The sequence below is a fragment of the Siphateles boraxobius genome, unplaced genomic scaffold, assembly GCF_051911475.1.
Source record: "Siphateles boraxobius isolate OS27281-9 unplaced genomic scaffold, OSU_SipBor_1 48, whole genome shotgun sequence".
NCBI classification, from domain to species: domain Eukaryota; kingdom Metazoa; phylum Chordata; class Actinopteri; order Cypriniformes; family Leuciscidae; genus Siphateles; species Siphateles boraxobius.
Genome location: NW_027509119.1, coordinates 238,810 through 256,876, shown reverse-complemented (window position 1 = coordinate 256,876; position 18,067 = coordinate 238,810). Strand labels below are relative to the sequence as shown.

At 40.5% G+C, this 18,067-nt stretch overlaps 1 protein-coding gene across 3 annotated transcripts in view; it reads left to right on the top strand.

Moving 5' to 3' along the window:
- Positions 1-18,067, top strand: part of LOC143710574 (NACHT, LRR and PYD domains-containing protein 12-like) — a 156,372-nt gene that overhangs the window by 28,224 nt on the left and 110,081 nt on the right. For 2 of the 3 annotated variants that reach the window (XM_077201495.1, XM_077201496.1), the window contains exons 10-12: positions 613-786; positions 6,747-6,917; positions 17,656-17,826. In XM_077201495.1, the coding sequence (XP_077057610.1) occupies positions 613-786; positions 6,747-6,917; positions 17,656-17,826 (516 nt within the window). The remainder of the gene's footprint in view (positions 1-612; positions 787-6,746; positions 6,918-17,655; positions 17,827-18,067) is intronic. The other variant, XM_077201498.1, reaches the window with a different exon arrangement.

Genomic DNA, 18,067 nt, shown 5'->3' with positions numbered 1-18,067 from the left:
TACATGCGGCTATATAAGATGGCGGCACACATCCACTCATTCAGGTTTATGCTGAGGAACCGAGGCGGGGTCCCGGCCATTCAGTGGGATGGTTTAGGGTTGTGGTAGGAGGTACATAACGTTACTGTTCCCTCCTTCAGGGAATGAGGGTTACATCAGTAACATCAGTCATGTTCAACATAATGTCGAAATCTAACAAATGGGGTCCCTAAATCTTAACTTCCCTATGACCCCACGGATGCCCAAAATGCAAGTCCTTCATACCAACGGGATAGTAGGGACAGGGCTTACCATGGAGACAGTCGTAGTGACTGTTCCTGATAAGTTCACAGGAAGAGTGCTTTGGTCTTTTCCTAATTTTCCTTACAGCCATAAAAAAATATCGGAAACTAGGGAACACACATAGGGAAACTGCTCTTTATGCTGAAGCATCCAGGGGGGAATCGCTGCATTTATCCATGCAAAACGCCAGTGAAACACCACTGAATGTGCCGTAGACCACCAGAAAGAGGGGCTTCCTTATTGTAGAGGCAATTGGAACAGCGATCATTCAGATTTATATTGTTCAGGTTTACCTGATTAATCAGCTGAATGTTTTCCTCTCTGTTCTAGACTCTCTAACTGCAGTGTGACAGAAGAAGGTTATAAAGCTCTGGCTTCAGCTCTGAGATCAAACCCTTCACACCTGATAGAGCTGGATCTCACAGGAAATGATCCTGGACAATCAGGAGTAAAGAAGCTCAGTGATTTACTACAGGATCCAGACTGTCAACTGAAGACACTGAGGTGAGACGGGATGAAATAATACAAAAATGAGTTATATCTAGGCTAAATATTCATAACAAATACATTATTTTAGTTATATAATAAGCTGGACAATTTGTTGCATCAAAATGATCAAGATCAGATCAGATGCTGCAGATTCTGTCATGATGATGATAACCGTCAACACATTTAGTTGTGATACGAGCTAAAGGTCAAATAGACATTATGGGCATGTCAGTATATGTGCTGCTATTCTGGAGTATATCTTGATTATTAACATGCACAATTTTGTTTTTGTGCACACTTCTCATCAATAATTGTAGATAACCTTTTAGTGAAATACTTTTCTGAACACAATAGTTTTCCATCAAGCCCAGATTCACTGCATCTCTCTACTGCAGGTCTATGAGTTAGGGATGGGCGATATGGACTTAAAAATATATCACAATATTTTCTGGCATTTATTGCGATAACGATATCAATGACGATATAAATATAATACCATATTCACCACTGTTTTTGACTACAAGTGATAGCTGCATGCAAAGTCAAATGTACCCTTCATCAAATAGGCTCCTATAAAATACCAATTACCGTACATAAAATAATTTAAAAAAAACAGTAAAAATCCAAACACCATCCCTTGGAGAAATTGAAAAGTTGCATATATATGTTTCTTCTGTAAAAGTGCAGATAATGTTTAAATAGTGCAACTATACTGAAAAACATCACACTGTTCAAATCATTTACAAGTTTGAAATGTAAAAAAAACTAACAACGAATAGTTATAGCTACTAATACTACTACGAATTCTGATACTAATAACAATATAAACCCCACTAAGGATTGATGAGCAGCTGGGTTCATGAATATTATCACGTCTGCGTTTGTGCATTAGTTTCTGCTTGCTCATAAAAGCTGAATAATTCCAAATGAACTACATTTTTTTTACAGGAAAATACAACAAATAATATCATTTCGTCATGTACACTTCAATTCTGCATGGTATGTAAGACTCTCTCTCTCATTGAGTGTGTGAGAAACACTGAGCGCTCTCAGCAAAGTGAAAGCAAGTCATGCGCCTCACACTAGTGTTTACTGCGCGTCAAATACACTGTGTATTCATTGAGATGAACTGATATAGTGGGCTTTACGGATCACTTGACGGAGAGCGAAACTCTCAAGCGCTCAGTAAGTGTTCGGCGAGATGGGTGGGTGAAAATCTATCTGTGAGTACCAGTTCCAGATTGTAGAGGTAGTAATGGTGTGTTCACATCGAACGCGAATAGAGTGTCAAATACGCGTCTATCGCGTCTAGTTAGACGCTTGTTCAACTTGCGCGGAAGACGTTCGCGGCAAACGCATCACCCAATTCGCGTCATTCGCGACGCCCGGCGTGAATGATCTGTCTATTCGCGTCTTTGCATTGACTTTGTATGTAATCTACTCGCGCAATTAATTAAATTTGCGTTTGGTGTGAACACACCATTACTTTTTTAGCGATAAACTTCACCTCAGCTTCACGTCCGCCTTCCGCCATGGGCGGAGCTGCGAATGGGTCCCGTCATCAACTAGGCTTTATCGTTATTATCGCGGGAAGACTAATTCTTATCGTGAGGAAAAATTTTACCGGTATATCGCAAACGATAATATATCGCCCATCCCTACTATGAGTCTCCAGATGTTCACAAGCCAGTTTTCTCTGTGCTCATGTTTCTCACTCCTCCTGCTTAAAAGCCAGAAAGGTCGTCCTGATCGTCGGCCTGCAACCCTTGTTCCCTGAAAAGGGAACGGAGGATGTAGTTGACGTCGACTGAATGGGGATCACACTACGGAGCCAATCCTCCACGAGTACTATAAACGAGCCAATGGAATTGGCGTGCGTGACTCGCATCACACACTCCGCCCCCGCGGCACGGGTATAAATACGAAAGTGGATGCACGCACTAGTTGCTATTTCGCTGAGGAGCCGAGCGTAACCCGGAGTCAGCGGTGGTCCAGCAGTAGTGGCAAGGGGACTACGTCCTCCGCTCCCTCCTTCGTACGCAACCAGGACGTTCCCTTTCAGTCGAGAACGTCAGACGTGTCGACGTCACGGCTTTGCCGGGCGGCTCACCCCTCACTGTAATCCTCAGATCACCCAGCTTGGACGGCACCCCGATCTTCCTCTGGGAAGGTAACCCAGAAGAAGGGCCAGGGCAGGGCCCAGAGGAGGGGACTGCACCTACGCTTTTGACGTAGGCGAGTCTCGATCTCAACACCGAGATGGTTATATTCCCGCAATGGGAACATGACTCATCCACGAAAGCTGTCTCAGCGTGCTGTAAGCCCGAACACACGATACAGCTTTCGTGACCGTCAGAGGGGGACAGAGCTTTACCGCACACACAAACGCACGGAAGGAATGGCATCTAGAGAAAGACACACTCACACCCGTGTTGCTCTTTTAGGAAATGGGACCGTCACCAGTGCCGGAGCACACAGGGAATGACCGCGGGAACACTGAATCAGCTGACTGAAACAGGGAAGCACTCACTTCTCGCCCTCTAACCAGCCGTCAACACACAAACAAACAGAGAAATTTGATGCTGTTAAAACTAGGGATGTCCCGATCCGATACTCAGTATCGGTATCGGCTCCGATACTGCCATTCTTGGCCGGATCGGTATCGGTCAGACGAGGCCGATCCAAATCCGATATGGTGCGTTTACTATTTTGTGTTATTGTTAAGCCCCACAAAATTGTGTGCACTATTTTATAAGTGTACTGAAGCCATACTATAGTATAATGTGAGATAGAAATGAATATTTAAGTCATTAAATTCAAGTTCACCTAAACTCTTCCCTCAGCTGCGGCTGTCAGTCATTCTCCATTCAGCGTTCAAACAGCGCGTCGCGTTCGGTGACAGTCAACGATGAAACTCAATCCAAGATGATTCAATGTTACTATTATTATACTTGATCTGTAGATAAAGCTCTATGGTTTTGCATAAAATGACTATCTTGCTGGACTGTATTGCTGTACCTTAATCATGTTCCTTTCTACCATGTGTCTGTTAGATCACAACACTGGAGAGCACTATAATTGTTCTTTACGCGCACAGTAACTTAAATTTAAAACTGTTAAAAGAAAAGGCTCAATAAACTATTGCATAGATAGATACTGTATAATACACTATGCATCGATATGTCTTTCATTTGAGCTTTAATCTTTTCAATGCGGACTGGAAGAGCTGCGCGCTGTGACTCTGTGTTGCTTTAAGTTCATCATTCTGTGCTCGGGATGCGCATAAGCGCTTTGTGCCGCACTGTATTGGAGTCTTTCATAATCATATCATTATACTTATGCGCAATGAAAGATTATTAATAGCCTTTTTTGTTCTGTCCTATCTATCATATGTTGCTGCCTCATTAAACAGCTGTGCTATACATTTAAAAAATGTCTTAATTTTATAGTAGACTATATATAAAATAATTGACCTTTTTGATATGTTATCTTGTTTTTCATGAATGTATTTTACAACAATACAAAGAGCAATGTGTAACGTTTTACCAGATTTGTTCCCCACTAAATAATGTTTTTTTTTCACTAAATGTTCAGATTTTATAAAATTATTGTGCACTCGTGATTTTTCTAGAGTAAATTTTACTGGTGAATTATCTACTAATCTAGTTTATAAATATAATAGAATTTTTGTCATAGGTTATGATCATATTTTTTTTTATTTGTTGTTTTTCTTTATAATGAAGTTGTCTGTATTAAGTAGATTGTGTTTAACACACAAAAGAGTGATTATCAGTTCAACACAGAGTTATAGAAATTCTACTTGATTTAAAAAAAAACTGCGCTGGTATCGGATCGGTATCGGTCGATACTCAGAATTTTTGGGATCGGATCGGTTCAGGAAAAAATGGTATCAGGACATCCCTAGTTAAAACAGCAGTTGAGAGCTAAGAAGCTCGCGATCACCGCTGCACTCGCGCTGTGGAAACACCAACACTGGGAGGTCTTCCCGCAAGAACACAGACACACTCGCTCGTTGAAAACAACGGCACTCTTCAGAGACATCAATCCACGATCGGCTCCGAAGCGAAAGGCAACTAGTGCGTGCATCCACTTCCGTATTTATACCCGCGCCACGGGGGCGGAGTATGTGTGATGCGAGTCACGCACGCCAATTCCATTGGCTCGTTCAATAGTACTCGAAGAGGATTGGCTCTCTAGGATTGGCTCCCTAGTTCTGACGTTCTCGACTGAAAGGGAACTTAAAGGGACACTTCACCCATTTGCATTAAGCTTTGTATTGTTAGAAACCCAGTCATATATTATAATTATCGTGGATTTTTCCTTTATTTTTCCCTGAGATGGGAGAAATAAGGATTTAAGTGTTTTACTTCCTGCTTTTTATGACGAAAAAATAGTCATTTTGCGTCATAAAAAGCAGGAAGTCCCATTTCATTGAAAATTGTAGTGACTACAAACACAAGCTCATCATTTATTCAGGGTGTGGGACCCACTCACGCTACAGACCTATTACAGATCAGTGGGTGGGACTTCACTTGCAGATACAGAAAGCAATATCAGTCATCTTGTTTGGAAGCTAAGCTAACAAGCACTGTGGAGATAGGAAGTTACGACAATGACGGAAGAAACTAAACATGATATGGAAGAAGAGGATTTTGAAATTCTGCTGCTCGAATCTGGTGTTCGTGGCTATCTTTACGAGCCGCGATATAGTGAAGAGCAGCTGAGGCTGATGGAGGAACAGGAGGCGGCTGCCTGTCGCGGACGAGGAGCCCGGACTGGGTCGAGCTGGGCAGACTGCTGGTGCCTGTGCTCTCGCTGTGCGCTACGGACACAGATAGAGTCCGTCTGCTGCAGAGAATTTCAACGATGGCAATTTCTCCTGGACGAAATCTCTGAATCAGACGAGCACACGGACGTTGGTGTTGTGAACCATCCTAGTTTCGCACCGCATTCTGACTGAACATCCAGGTATCATGCAATAATTCACCATATAGAAAGAAATACAAACGAGGAGTAATTCACTAATGAGTTTGCCAATGTAACGGGGTTCGTTGTTGTGGGAAGAATGAGGCGGGAACCGGCGAACATTTAAACATTTTAATAGTAAAATAAACAAATACAAAACAAAAATATAAGCCAGCAGCCCCTCACTGCTGGCCACACACAACATAAACAAAACACAACATAAAATCAGGCCTGTTCCCTCGATCTGCCCTGTCGTCGCTCCTTGTTTTATGCGTCCGCTCCTCTGTGAGAGATGCGAGAGAGACCGGTGCGTCTCACAGGTGTCGTTCATTATCACTCACGCCACCGGCCTAGCGCCGTCCTCTCACGTCCCTCGCCCTCGTCCTGCTCGCCACAGCCAACTAACTAGAAATTTTGTGTGAAATGAATTTCTAACTCTGGTGGCAGCTAACGTTAGCCTTGTAGACGGAAGAGTGATTTATCTGATGTTTGCGCTGTTCTGGATTAGTGGGAGTGGCTTGCGGAGCTGTGCAATGTGGTGCATTGTGGGAGTTGTTGTCTTACATACAAATGCGCCCTAAAGTTATTTTCTGTCTTTTCTCGGTCAAGAGGGCACCCAATTCAAAATTTTCTTTTACATTTCGACTACATATATGACCCACTTTCAATAAAGATTAATGTTGAAATGGGTGAAGTGTTCCTTTAATTTCACACTCTGTATTCATCCTGAAAATCATGATCTAGTGAGCTTTTGCCCTTCTGCTCTGTGAGACGTTTCTGTTCTTACGAGTTTGCTTTAGGACTGAGTGTCGCTCTAGTTTCTTTTAAATATATATTTATTTGTGTATTTAAATGTTCAATGAAAAGTGTTACATCTAGATAAACTAACTAGAGCTTATCTTTAGAATAATAATGAAGTTTTTTATCATATCAATCATTTTGTTAATGCAATGGACATTTAGTTGAGAGCTGAATTGACTCTTCTGCAGGTTTTTGAGTCCTGCTGCAGAGGAAGCCTGTCAGTATGTGAATAGAGTTGCGGGTAAAAACCCGTTACTCCAGAGAGAGCTGAATCTGAGTGAACATAAACTAGGAGACACACGAGTGAATCAGATCGCTGCTCTACTGCAGGATAAACACTGTCAACTCAACACACTGACGTGAGTATTGCTCATTTATTTATAATATTACTTTACTTTTAGTTGTAATGTTAGCTGATGATAGTGATGTTAGCTGATTTCCAGACAGACAGTTTGATCATGGGTCAATAATTATTTCAGTTACTGTAGAGCTAGAACAATGTTTTTTGTGACATCAGAACTGTTCATAACTGCTTTCAATTTAATCTTTGTAGTTTACAAAATGTCTAATTTTGGTGCAGCATATACTGTAACTTGTAAAAATTGAAAAAGTGCATTATAAAAATCTGTGATCAGTATCTGCCTGTAATAAGATCCACTGAAGGTAAGTTGACTGAACGCTAGTGATGGGTGCTTTCGAAACATGCTTCATGAAGCTATGAAACCTTTATGAATCTTTTGTTTTGAATCAGTGGTTCTGAGTGTGAATCAAACTGCCAATGTCACGTGATTTCAGTAAACGAGGCTTCGTTACGTCATAACTGTTTCGAAACGTTTGGAAATGTCAATGGTTCACCGCTGGAGGCGATGATCTCTGTGTCTGTGAACACATGAATCATGCAGATTCAGGGCCGTCGCTAGTGGGGTGAAAGGTGGTGACAAATCCAGCAGTTATACTATAGGACACTATTGCATGAATAATTTTAATATTTATATTAGTTGTATGCCTGAGATTTTAAATAAAAACCACAAAAACATGCAATTTGGTTAAATAATTTTTCCAAATATCTGCTTTTCTTACCTCCCTAAAAATGGTTTAGTCCGATCTATTTATTAATTATTCAGTCAGTGACAAACTGAAAATCAGATGGACCCAATCATATGTAAGTCCCACCCCAGCTCGTGAAGAGAACCAATCAGAGTTGAGGCGGCATTGCCTGAAGACGTTAAACTGGTGGAACCATGGGTGGAACTGACTGACAGAAAAATGTCGGGAAAAAGAAAATATAAATCAGGTTATCAGAAACGCCACGACAAGAAGGACAGAGAGGCCAGGAGAGTTGTTGGAGCCCAGTCGATAATGACGTTCTTTAAGACAGGTTAGTGTATTGTTATTTCGCTGAATAAGAAAACTACCGTCTACACTACAGCCTGCCGGGTTCTGTCACTTTTCATTATCGGTGCGCAGTGCGCACAACAATCGACTGAATGTTTACGCGGTCAAAATCCCTGTCTTTTTTTCCACTGTAAATAGTTCAAAAATTGACACGAGTCACGCATTGCATTATGCATATGACCTGCCGACTGATGATGTATTTATTACATCAAGAAGCATGAATACAACATACTGCACTTGAATGAATAAATGTATGAGCTTTATTTTAATATTATATTACCAGTTCCATATTATCTTTATTGGAATACATAAGACCAAACATTTGGTTTTTTAAATTTGACTACATTCTTGTCAATTTCTAAATGTTTACTTTTTGATAATTAATTGTAACATACTGATGGGGGAAAAAACATAATTTTTCTTAGTATATATATATAATAAACATTAGTTTATTATTATTATTTTTAAAATTTTAGCTTTCTTTTAATTTTTATTAGTTGTAATTTTATAAAATTTTAAGATACAAAACTATTGGGTATATTAACTTTTCAGGAATCACTTTATTTATATTTAATATATTTACACATCAATATTTTTTCCGGGGGTCCCGGATTCTCCAGCTACGGCCCTGTGCAGATTCACTGAGATTGAACAAGTGTCTGTGGGTTTTACCTGATCTCTGATCAGTTTTATACATCTGTAGACGTTTTAATTAGATGTTAGTGTAATTACAGTTTTTTTACAGTCGCTAGGACACATTTCTCAATACTTTTTCAAAACTCTTCACACAGTGAGCACAACAGAAGTATATGTGGGCTAAACTGTGGATCATTTATCATTGGTTTGGCACAAAATGCATTCAATGACTACATCTTTCAAATGACATTAATTCTTTTCTCACTTCGACGCCAAAACTCTGTGTAACTTACAGGCCAATTTGCACATGCTTACATACTGTTTTCAAAACTGGTAAACTTAAGTTCAAAACAATAACATAACACAAAACTCTAAAATGTAAAAAATCTAAAAATGAAATGCTATAAACACAATTGGACAATTGGACCAACCACAGCTGATTCCTATTGTATCTGTATCGTGGATGGTGTGTAAATTATTGTATTTTGGAATTACTTAAATCTGCATACAAAATATATTGAAGCGTTCTGCATCATGTCTGATTCATTCCAGTAACATATTGCAGTGAATTCTAAACAGTAGAGAGGTGTGCTTGTTTTACAGAAGAAAACATTGTATAATGCTACCCGTTGTTCGTGTTTTTTAGGTCATTGTTTTGTGGGTGACAAAGTGTGTTTGTTGTCTGTCAACCTTTGCTAGTGTGATGGAAGAATATGTTGATTTGAGACATGTATGAAGTGATTTGGTCATTTTAGTGCATTTTGAAAGTGAAATGAACTAGGGCTGCACGATATTGGAAAAAAATTACATTGCGATATTTTTTTTCCCAACGATATATATTGCGATATTGCGAGCCAACAATCCAGGCTAAAGTCAATAATTACCATTCCAATGATATCAATAAATTCACTAATAAGCAAGCTGACAAAAAGGTCACTTATGTTTTATTCCAAAATTAGAACATATTTCTGTAAACAGACAAGCAGAACAGATTTTTAAATAAAAAAAGCAGCTTTACACCACCAACCCTCTGATTGGTTTACAAAAATATAACTGAAAATATTTTTTTATTTTTATAAAACAACTTATAAGCATTTTGGTTCACAATCTTTTGTTTTTAAGTCAACTTTTCTTAGCCAAAGTGCCAAAGTAAAACAGTGTTGGTCATCATCATAATGGCTAAATATATGAAATAAACAAAATGAAATAAAACTTTAATACATTTTGTATTAAATCTTCTAAACAGAGTATTAGAACATATTGTAAACAGAAAAGCAGAACACATTTAAACAGCAGCTTTACACCAACCCCCTGATTGGTTCAAAAAAATATAACTTAAAATAAATATTTTTTTATAAAACAACTTAAGCATTTTGGTTCACAATCTTTTTTAAGTCAACTTTTCTTAGCAAAAGTGCCAAAGTAAAACAGTGTTGGTCATCATCATAATGGCTAAATATATGAAATAAACAAAATGAAATAAAACTTCTCCTAAACTGAGTATTCTTTAGCATGATGCATGCTTATGTATTCTGTATGCTTTGCTTACTCAAGGTTTTTAGCTAAGAACACAAGTCTATCAACCTTTGCAGGCTTGAGACAGGTTCGTTGGCAGGTGATGATCGTTGGCAACATCCTCCTTTTTGTAGCCGAAATAGTCCCAAATAGCTGATTTTGACTTTCTTTTTGGTACGAAATCATCCTTTGCTTGCGGCGGATTCTCTTCGTCGCTCATTTTTAGCTACAGGATTGCCAGAGAATGTTGGCTGTGAGCGTTGCCGGTGACCAGCAGCACAGCGAACCAATCACTGTGCAGGCACGCGGAACGTGCATGTCACCCCAGCAACAAGCCATACAACAAACTCGTGTTTACTGTGTGCTACCGTTCTCTTAATACGTCCGGGTGCTACCATTCTTCACATCGCATGTTCCGACGATGTGACTATCGCGCATGCGCACATCGCGATGTCGATGCTAAAACAGAATATCGTTCAGCCCTAAAATGAACTGCTGTGCCGAGCTGAAAGTTGGTTTGGAGAACTGTGTGAAGAGTTTTGAAAAAGTGACAATAGTAGTTAATAGTCTCGTATTGGCCTGTTTAGCTGAGCCATCCATGAAACAAACAAAACAAGCCCAGGAAATTGACTTGACTGAGAAACATGAACGTCACCAACAGCAGTTACAGGGAACAAAGTCAGACAGAAGACAATGGTAACATGAAGGCAGGGCCGTACGCAGGATTTTATTAAAACTGAAGTCCCAAAATTGATGTTGCTAGGGGGGTTCGGGGGGAATTTTAGATTTTCCTGATCTACACATGTGCAATTTAAGGTGTTTGATACATTATTTGTCAAGCAGAAAACAGATTCTTAAAATGTGAAGAAATATGAGTCTGTAAAGGGATGTAGAAATGACGGCGCACTCGCAGAAGCTCTTCGTGAAAGGTGGAATTTATTTACAGTGTCAGAGAGGTTTGTCCACAGTGTAGAATATATACAAGTGCCCACAAAAAAAAAATCCAAAGAAACAACAAAAAGGAAAAATAAACCAGAAAAATACTCCAACAAATATATATATATTTATACTGTATATATATACACACAGGCAAAAGCAGGTATCCACAGTATACTAAGGGTTCGGGGTTTGCTCGAGTAGCACTCTTGCATCGCCTTGGTAAACAAGTACTGACTTCAGGTGTGTGTGTGTGTGTGTGTGTGTGTGTGTGTGTGTGTGTGTGTGTGTGTGTGTGTGTGTGTGTGTGTGTGTGTGTGTGTGTGTGTGTGTGTGTGTGTGTGTGTGTGTGTGTGTGTGTGTGTGTGCGCCAGTGCTGCTTCCCCAGCTAATGTGACTTTATCACAGCTGTATAAGGCCCTGTCCACACGGAGACGCGTTTAGCTGTATACGTACAATTTTGTATCGTATTGGCGTTTCGTCCAGACTAGGGCTGGGAAAACTAGAAAATGTCAACCGTAACAGATGTTTTTATTCCGTGTATATATACACAATATACACGGTATACCGCGACATATAAATAAGTGTAGCGTAACTCTCGTGTAGCGTGCATGAGACTGACACTGAGATTTGTCAAAGAAACATGGAGAAAGCAGATCAAGAGGACCTACAAAGGAATTACGTTTTCTAAAGGGTTGTTAACGTGATATTTTTGGGGGAAATGCGCAGCAGTCTCTAGCAGTGCAGCACCCGTAGACTACAGTTTAGAGGAGTGCACGTTCCCAACGGGGAAAGCATGAAGCTTACTTGACAACATCAGTTCATATATCAATATCAATATCGTAACGAATAGAAATAACCTTAAATAATGTACAGTCTTTCCGTCTCTTATGTAGAGTTACTTTTTAAACACGAAAATCGCATCAGCATGACACGTAAGCGGTTGCCGTGGTAATGAACAACCTGCTTGTTAAAGCGAATGTATAATCCTGTATCTGAGGCAAAATTACTAAATATGCAGCGCGAGTTATATATTTTTAACTCCAAACAATTGGCCACTGAACCAGCTGATAAATCCTGCCTTTGATTCGATACATGATTACAACTTGACACTCAAATGAACCGATCGCATTTTACTGATGCAAAAGACGCGCGCGTGCACACGCACTGAGAGGGAGCGCGGTGTGTCAGTGTTCACCGGGCTATGGTCAAATAATGGTGCAGTTACAAGGTGTGTATAATTTAAGCTACAGAGTCAACACTAACAGTAGCTGCTGTTCGGTGTTCATACTGCTGCTCTCCTTCTAGTCTCTTCTGAACTTGATGAGCTCGACACTTCTGAACTTCTCTTGATTAAAGCTGCAGTAGGGAGTTTTGAGAAAATGTTGACTTAGCCTGAAAATTTGAACAAGCACAACTTACAGGGTCCAACCCCCTTGCTCTCTGCTGCGCTACAGCCCTCCCTCCACAGCTCCTCCCTCCACAGCTCCTCCCTCCACAGCTCCTCCCTCCACAGCTCCTCCCCCACAGCTCCTCCTCCACAGCTCCTCCCTCCACAGCTCCTCCCCCACAGCTCCTCCCTCCACAGCTCCTCCCTCCACTGCTCCTCCCCCACAGCTCCTCCCTCCACAGCTCCTCCCCCACAGCTCCTCCCCCACAGCTCCTCCCCCACAGCTCCTCCCCCACAGCTCCACCCCCACAGCTCCTCCCTCCACAGCTCCTCCCCCACAGCTCCTCCCCCACAGCTCCTCCCTCCACAGCTCCTCCCCCACAGCTCCTCCCTCCACAGCTCCTCCCCCACAGCTCCTCCCTCCACAGCTCCTCCCCCACAGCTCCTCCCTCCACAGCTCCTCCCCCACAGCTCCTCCCCCACAGCTCCTCCCCCACAGCTCCTCCCTCCACAGCTCCTCCCCCACAGCTCCTCCCTCCACAGCTCCTCCCCCACAGCTCCTCCCTCCACAGCTCCTCCCCCACAGCTCCTCCCCCACAGCTCCTCCCTCCACAGCTCCTCCCTCCACAGCTCCTACCCCACAGCTCCTCCCTCCACAGCTCCTCCCTCCACAGCTCCTCCCTCCACAGCTCCTCCCTCCACAGCTCCTCCCCCACAGCTCCTCCCTCCTCCTTCCTCCACAGCTCCTCCCCCACAGCTCCTCCCCCACAGCTCCTCCCTCCACAGCTCCTCCCTCCACAGCTCCTCCCTCCACAGCTCCTTCCTCCACAGCTCCTCCCTCCACAGCTCCTCCCCCACAGCTCCTCCCTCCTCCTTCCTCCACAGCTCCTCCCCCACAGCGGAGCCTGCCGAGAACGCGCAGGCTAGTAAGCAGGACCACTGATGACGGCGGATTATAAACAGTTATGGAACATTCTCTAATAGGGACGAAACATCAACAATATGCTTTACATTGACCCTGCCCATACTATGACTACAAACTTGGTCCTCAAATCATTATGTATTTTGCAATACATGTAACTTTATAACGTTGCACTCTTTCTATAAGTTATAAATAGCTAGTAAGATAAAGTTAAAGGATTAGTTCACTTTTAAAAAAAACTTTTGCTGATAATTTACTCACCCCCATGTCATCCAAGATGTCCATGTCTTTCTTTCTTCAGTCGAAAAGAAATTAAGGTTTTTGATGAAAAAATTCCAGGCTTTTTCTCCATATAATGGACTTCAATAGGACACCAACGTTTCAAGGACCAAATGACAGTTTCAGTGCAGCTTCAAAGGGCTTTAAATTATTTTTTTACCAGACGATGAATAAGGGTCTTATCTAGCGAAACGATCGGTCATTTCAAAAATAAATAAAAAACTTTAAGTTTTATAAGCACAAATGCTCGCCTTGCTCTGTTCTGTGATGCACGTTCGTGATCCTGTTCGAACTCGTTCATCAAAATGAACAAATCTTTTTTCGAGTCATTTCGTTCGTTGAATGAACGAAATGACTCGAAAAAAGACTCGTTCATTTGGATGAACGAGTTCGAACAGGAGAGTCACGAACGACGGTATGCGCTCGCGCTGTGCAAGAGAGCGGTGATCAGTGCGTACACGAGCGTGATTGAGACTGCTAAGACATTCCTCCTGGCTCTGATTGGTTGTTTCTGACCGGGAGCGGTGTATTTCTGCAAATGGCAATAGGACCACAGGGAGGAGCCAGAGGAGCTTGATTTTTTCACAGATTATCTGTCTCATATTCTACTGTCAGGACATAATGACAGTTTTAACAAATATTTGTTTAAAAAAGTTACCTACTGGAGCTTTAAAGCTCCAGGTGACGGGTTGTCAGATATAAAAAAACAGCCAAAAAGGCCCTTAAAAACGCAGTATAATAAGCAGACAAAAGCAGGCAAAAATGTACCGGGGAACACATGTAAACTAGTATAGTATTACCAGGGTTTTTCCTGCATAGACAATTATGAGGCGGCCGCCTCCGTCAAATTTCGTGCCGCCTCCGCCTCTCGACAAAACTCGGACAGACAGTCACGTGCTCATATACACTTTTTCCACCGTGACAGTTCTGTCGCGATTCCCGCTTGTGTCCATTCTCTAACCGTGTAGTTTGCCGATAGTGCTGCACGGATCATAATCCGCGGGTCGAGCGGGCCGAGTAATAAAAACATTCCATTCAATCGAGGGTGGATGACAGCTAAATGAGTGTAATAAAGACACAGAACTCCCATCATGGTACCTAATGTACGGACGATAACAAAGTTGCGCTGTTGAGTCTCGCGCAGTTATTTATAACATTAATTATAGTTAAGAAACAATATATAGGCTACACACGACCAGAGTGCTGTTTTCCTGAATGCCATCACGATTGAAACCGAGATATTAATTTCATAACAGTTCAATAAACAAATAGTTAAAATTAAGTTACTTACATTTTTAGACTGTTTTTGTTCTGTTTTAGCAGCGAAAATAGTTCCAAACAACAGAACCATATCGCGTCTCACAGCAACACTCATCCATGATTCATTACTGAATCATTCAGCGTTTTGAACTAATCGCTTGAGTCAAAGATTCAATTGCCCATTATTAAACCGGCTCATTCTGAATCAATCAGCCGTGTGAACGAATCGTTTACATTAATGACTCAATGACTCGCTCATTAAGACGGCTGCCTGCCGCCTCCTACTGGCGGTTTAGTTTCAAACTATTATTCTTTTCAACATTCCTTGTATATTCAAAAAATATTCAAAATAATCTCATTTAATACAGTTATAATTTTTCAATGTAAATTATTTAATTTGATTGGTAACAGCCTAGTGTCTTATTATTTTAATTGAATGTATTGATAAAATGTAAGAATTTTAAATGAAATTTAGAGCATACATTAAATAAAATTAGGGGGAAAATGCCCTTTATAAAGGTACAAAAAATTGTTCAGATAAACATTGACAATAAGTTTAAAGGGAGTAAAGCCTCTGTTTAGGCTATAAAGAAAATTTAATTTTGCCAAAAGAAGAACTTTTAATTTAAATAAATGTTAATTGTGTGATATGTTTCCATATTATCATGCTTAATTGAATAATTGTAATGTGATGATCAGATGCAGATATCTAAATCAAAGAATATGGGTGGTTGGCGGGTGGATTATTATTTATTTTTAACAACAGATTCGAGTGACTCAAAGTGCACCAGATTAATGAATTTATCTTTAAAATGTACACAATTTTCTCCCGGGGGGGGCAAGCCCCCGAACCCCCCTAGTGTTACAATTTACCACCTCCGCCTCGTTTTGAGCCAGGAAAAACCCTGATTACTAATATCCTACAAAATTAAAAGGAAGTAACTAATGTATTATGAATATAGAATAGTTCAATATAAAAAATTCAGATATTATAAACTAATTGATGAAGTAAAGCAATAACATGAAATTGAAAAATTATTCAGCAACAAAAATTATTATTTAACGTTGAATTGCACCGATGAGTTGTATTTAATATCAATCAGTTGGGGGCAGTTCATCTAAAAGTTGATGAGTGTGTTTTGTTTACTATATTTAGCTATCAAAATAGTTTACCAAATAAAATAAAAGTCAAACAAGGTCAAAAATACTTTTCATTTCTAAAGTATTTGGGTTTATTTATTATTCTTGATTTTTCAAGAATAACTACATGTATAAATAACTATAGGCCTATCGTGAAATATATCGTTACCGTGAAATAAAATAAGTCATACCGTGAAATAGAAATTTGTGTGTACGGCCAATCCGTACATTTTGTGAAACGATGATGTCATCACACCACGTGTCAGCATTAATCACACACCGCTACGTCACACGTAACAGCAACAACGGCGGACTATATGCTTGTGATCGCGCTGCAGAAGCTACTGAGCCTATTAGCTTTACTAAAGCAACATCTTCTGCTCCTCTGCTACTACGCTGAGCAATCTTCGTCTTCAGCTCGCTGTCGTGTTGGGTTCGTATAGAGCGCTCAAGGTAATGCGCATGCTCCAAGTCTTCTTCTCCTTGTTTAGTGTATCTCTGTGGCAGAATTACAGCGCCACATACTGGTCTGGCATGTATACCACATCGTTTTCAGTTGGTTTCAGTGGTTTCATGTGTACACATATATTTCTCGAGACGCCGCCGTGTTTACGAAAAAAATTAAATTAAACGAGGAAAAAATAAAGATCGGATAGGGAAAGCTCTGGCTTCGTGTAGTTCTGTTCTTGGTCTTGGATTTTGTGAAATAAATTTCTAAATAAATGCGACTTATAGTCCGGTGGGACTTATGTTTTTTTCTCTTCATAACGCATTTTTTGACTGATGCGATTTATACTCCGGAGCGACGTATAGTCCGGAAAATACGGTATCTGTTCACATCTCAAAAAATGTATTTTGGGGTTTCATGACCCTTTAAAAATGATATGAAATAAATGTGTAAACATAAATACATCATCGATTTTACCCTTTGTATTTTTACAATGTTGGTAGTATATTTAAATGAACAATGTGTAGTCTTTCTCCATGTTTCTGCACCTGGATATCCCAGTTTATTTAACAGCAGAAGTCTGCTGGATGAAGCTGAACACGTTATAGACGGTGGGCCGAGGGGAGATTTCGTGTTTTCAGACGATCTGTGGGGATGGATAACCCAGTTTTTTATATATAACCACTACAGTTTATGAACACGTTAGTTGATCATCATAGATCTGAGTCCTCTCTCTCTCTCTCTCTCTCTCTCTCTCTCTCTCTCTCTCTCTCTCTCTCTCTCTCTCTCTCTCTCTCTTAATGTAGTTTAAGTGGAAAACTGCTTTATTGAAGACAGCAGAGCTTATGTGTCATTGTTTATAGCAGTGCACTTTCTGGGGTTTCTCTATTGGTCACATTTTAATGTGTTTTTTATCTAGATACTAATTGTTTAATTTCCAGCATTTGATACAAGGTTCTGATCGTGTACATGCAGAAATCTGCCTTTTCAACAGAGAATAAAGAATAGAGACGTCAAATAAATGGCTGAAAATGAAAGAGAAGAAACAGTGTCTTCCAGCACACAGAACTAGTGTGACTGGGTTTTAAAACAGACTATTGGAAACTAAATGCTGCTGTAGCTCTTCAATAAGATGATCATCATAGATGTGAACTATTGTTATTTCTCTGTCTTCAGTCTGTATGGATGCAGAATTACAGAGGAACAGAGTCTCATCCTGACTTCAGCTCTGAAATCAAACCCGTCACTGAGAGATCTGGACCTGAGCGGGAATAAACTAGGAGACTCAGGAGTGAAAAACCTCCGTGATCTACTGATGAACCCACAATTCAAGCTGGAGAAACTACAGTTAGTATCATTATACTGTACAGCAATTGCAGTGTGACTGAAGTTTTAATGTTTTTTATCTAGATAGTAATTGTTTAATTTCCAGCATTTTATACAATGTACTGATGAGACACCTTAATTGATTGCGTGTGCAGCAAGCACAAGTTGTGATTTTTGCTGTGCACATGTGTATTAGTGTCTCCTTTGATCGTGGGAAATTTGAACAACGGACACATTTCCGATCCGAAGATATCAGCAAAAG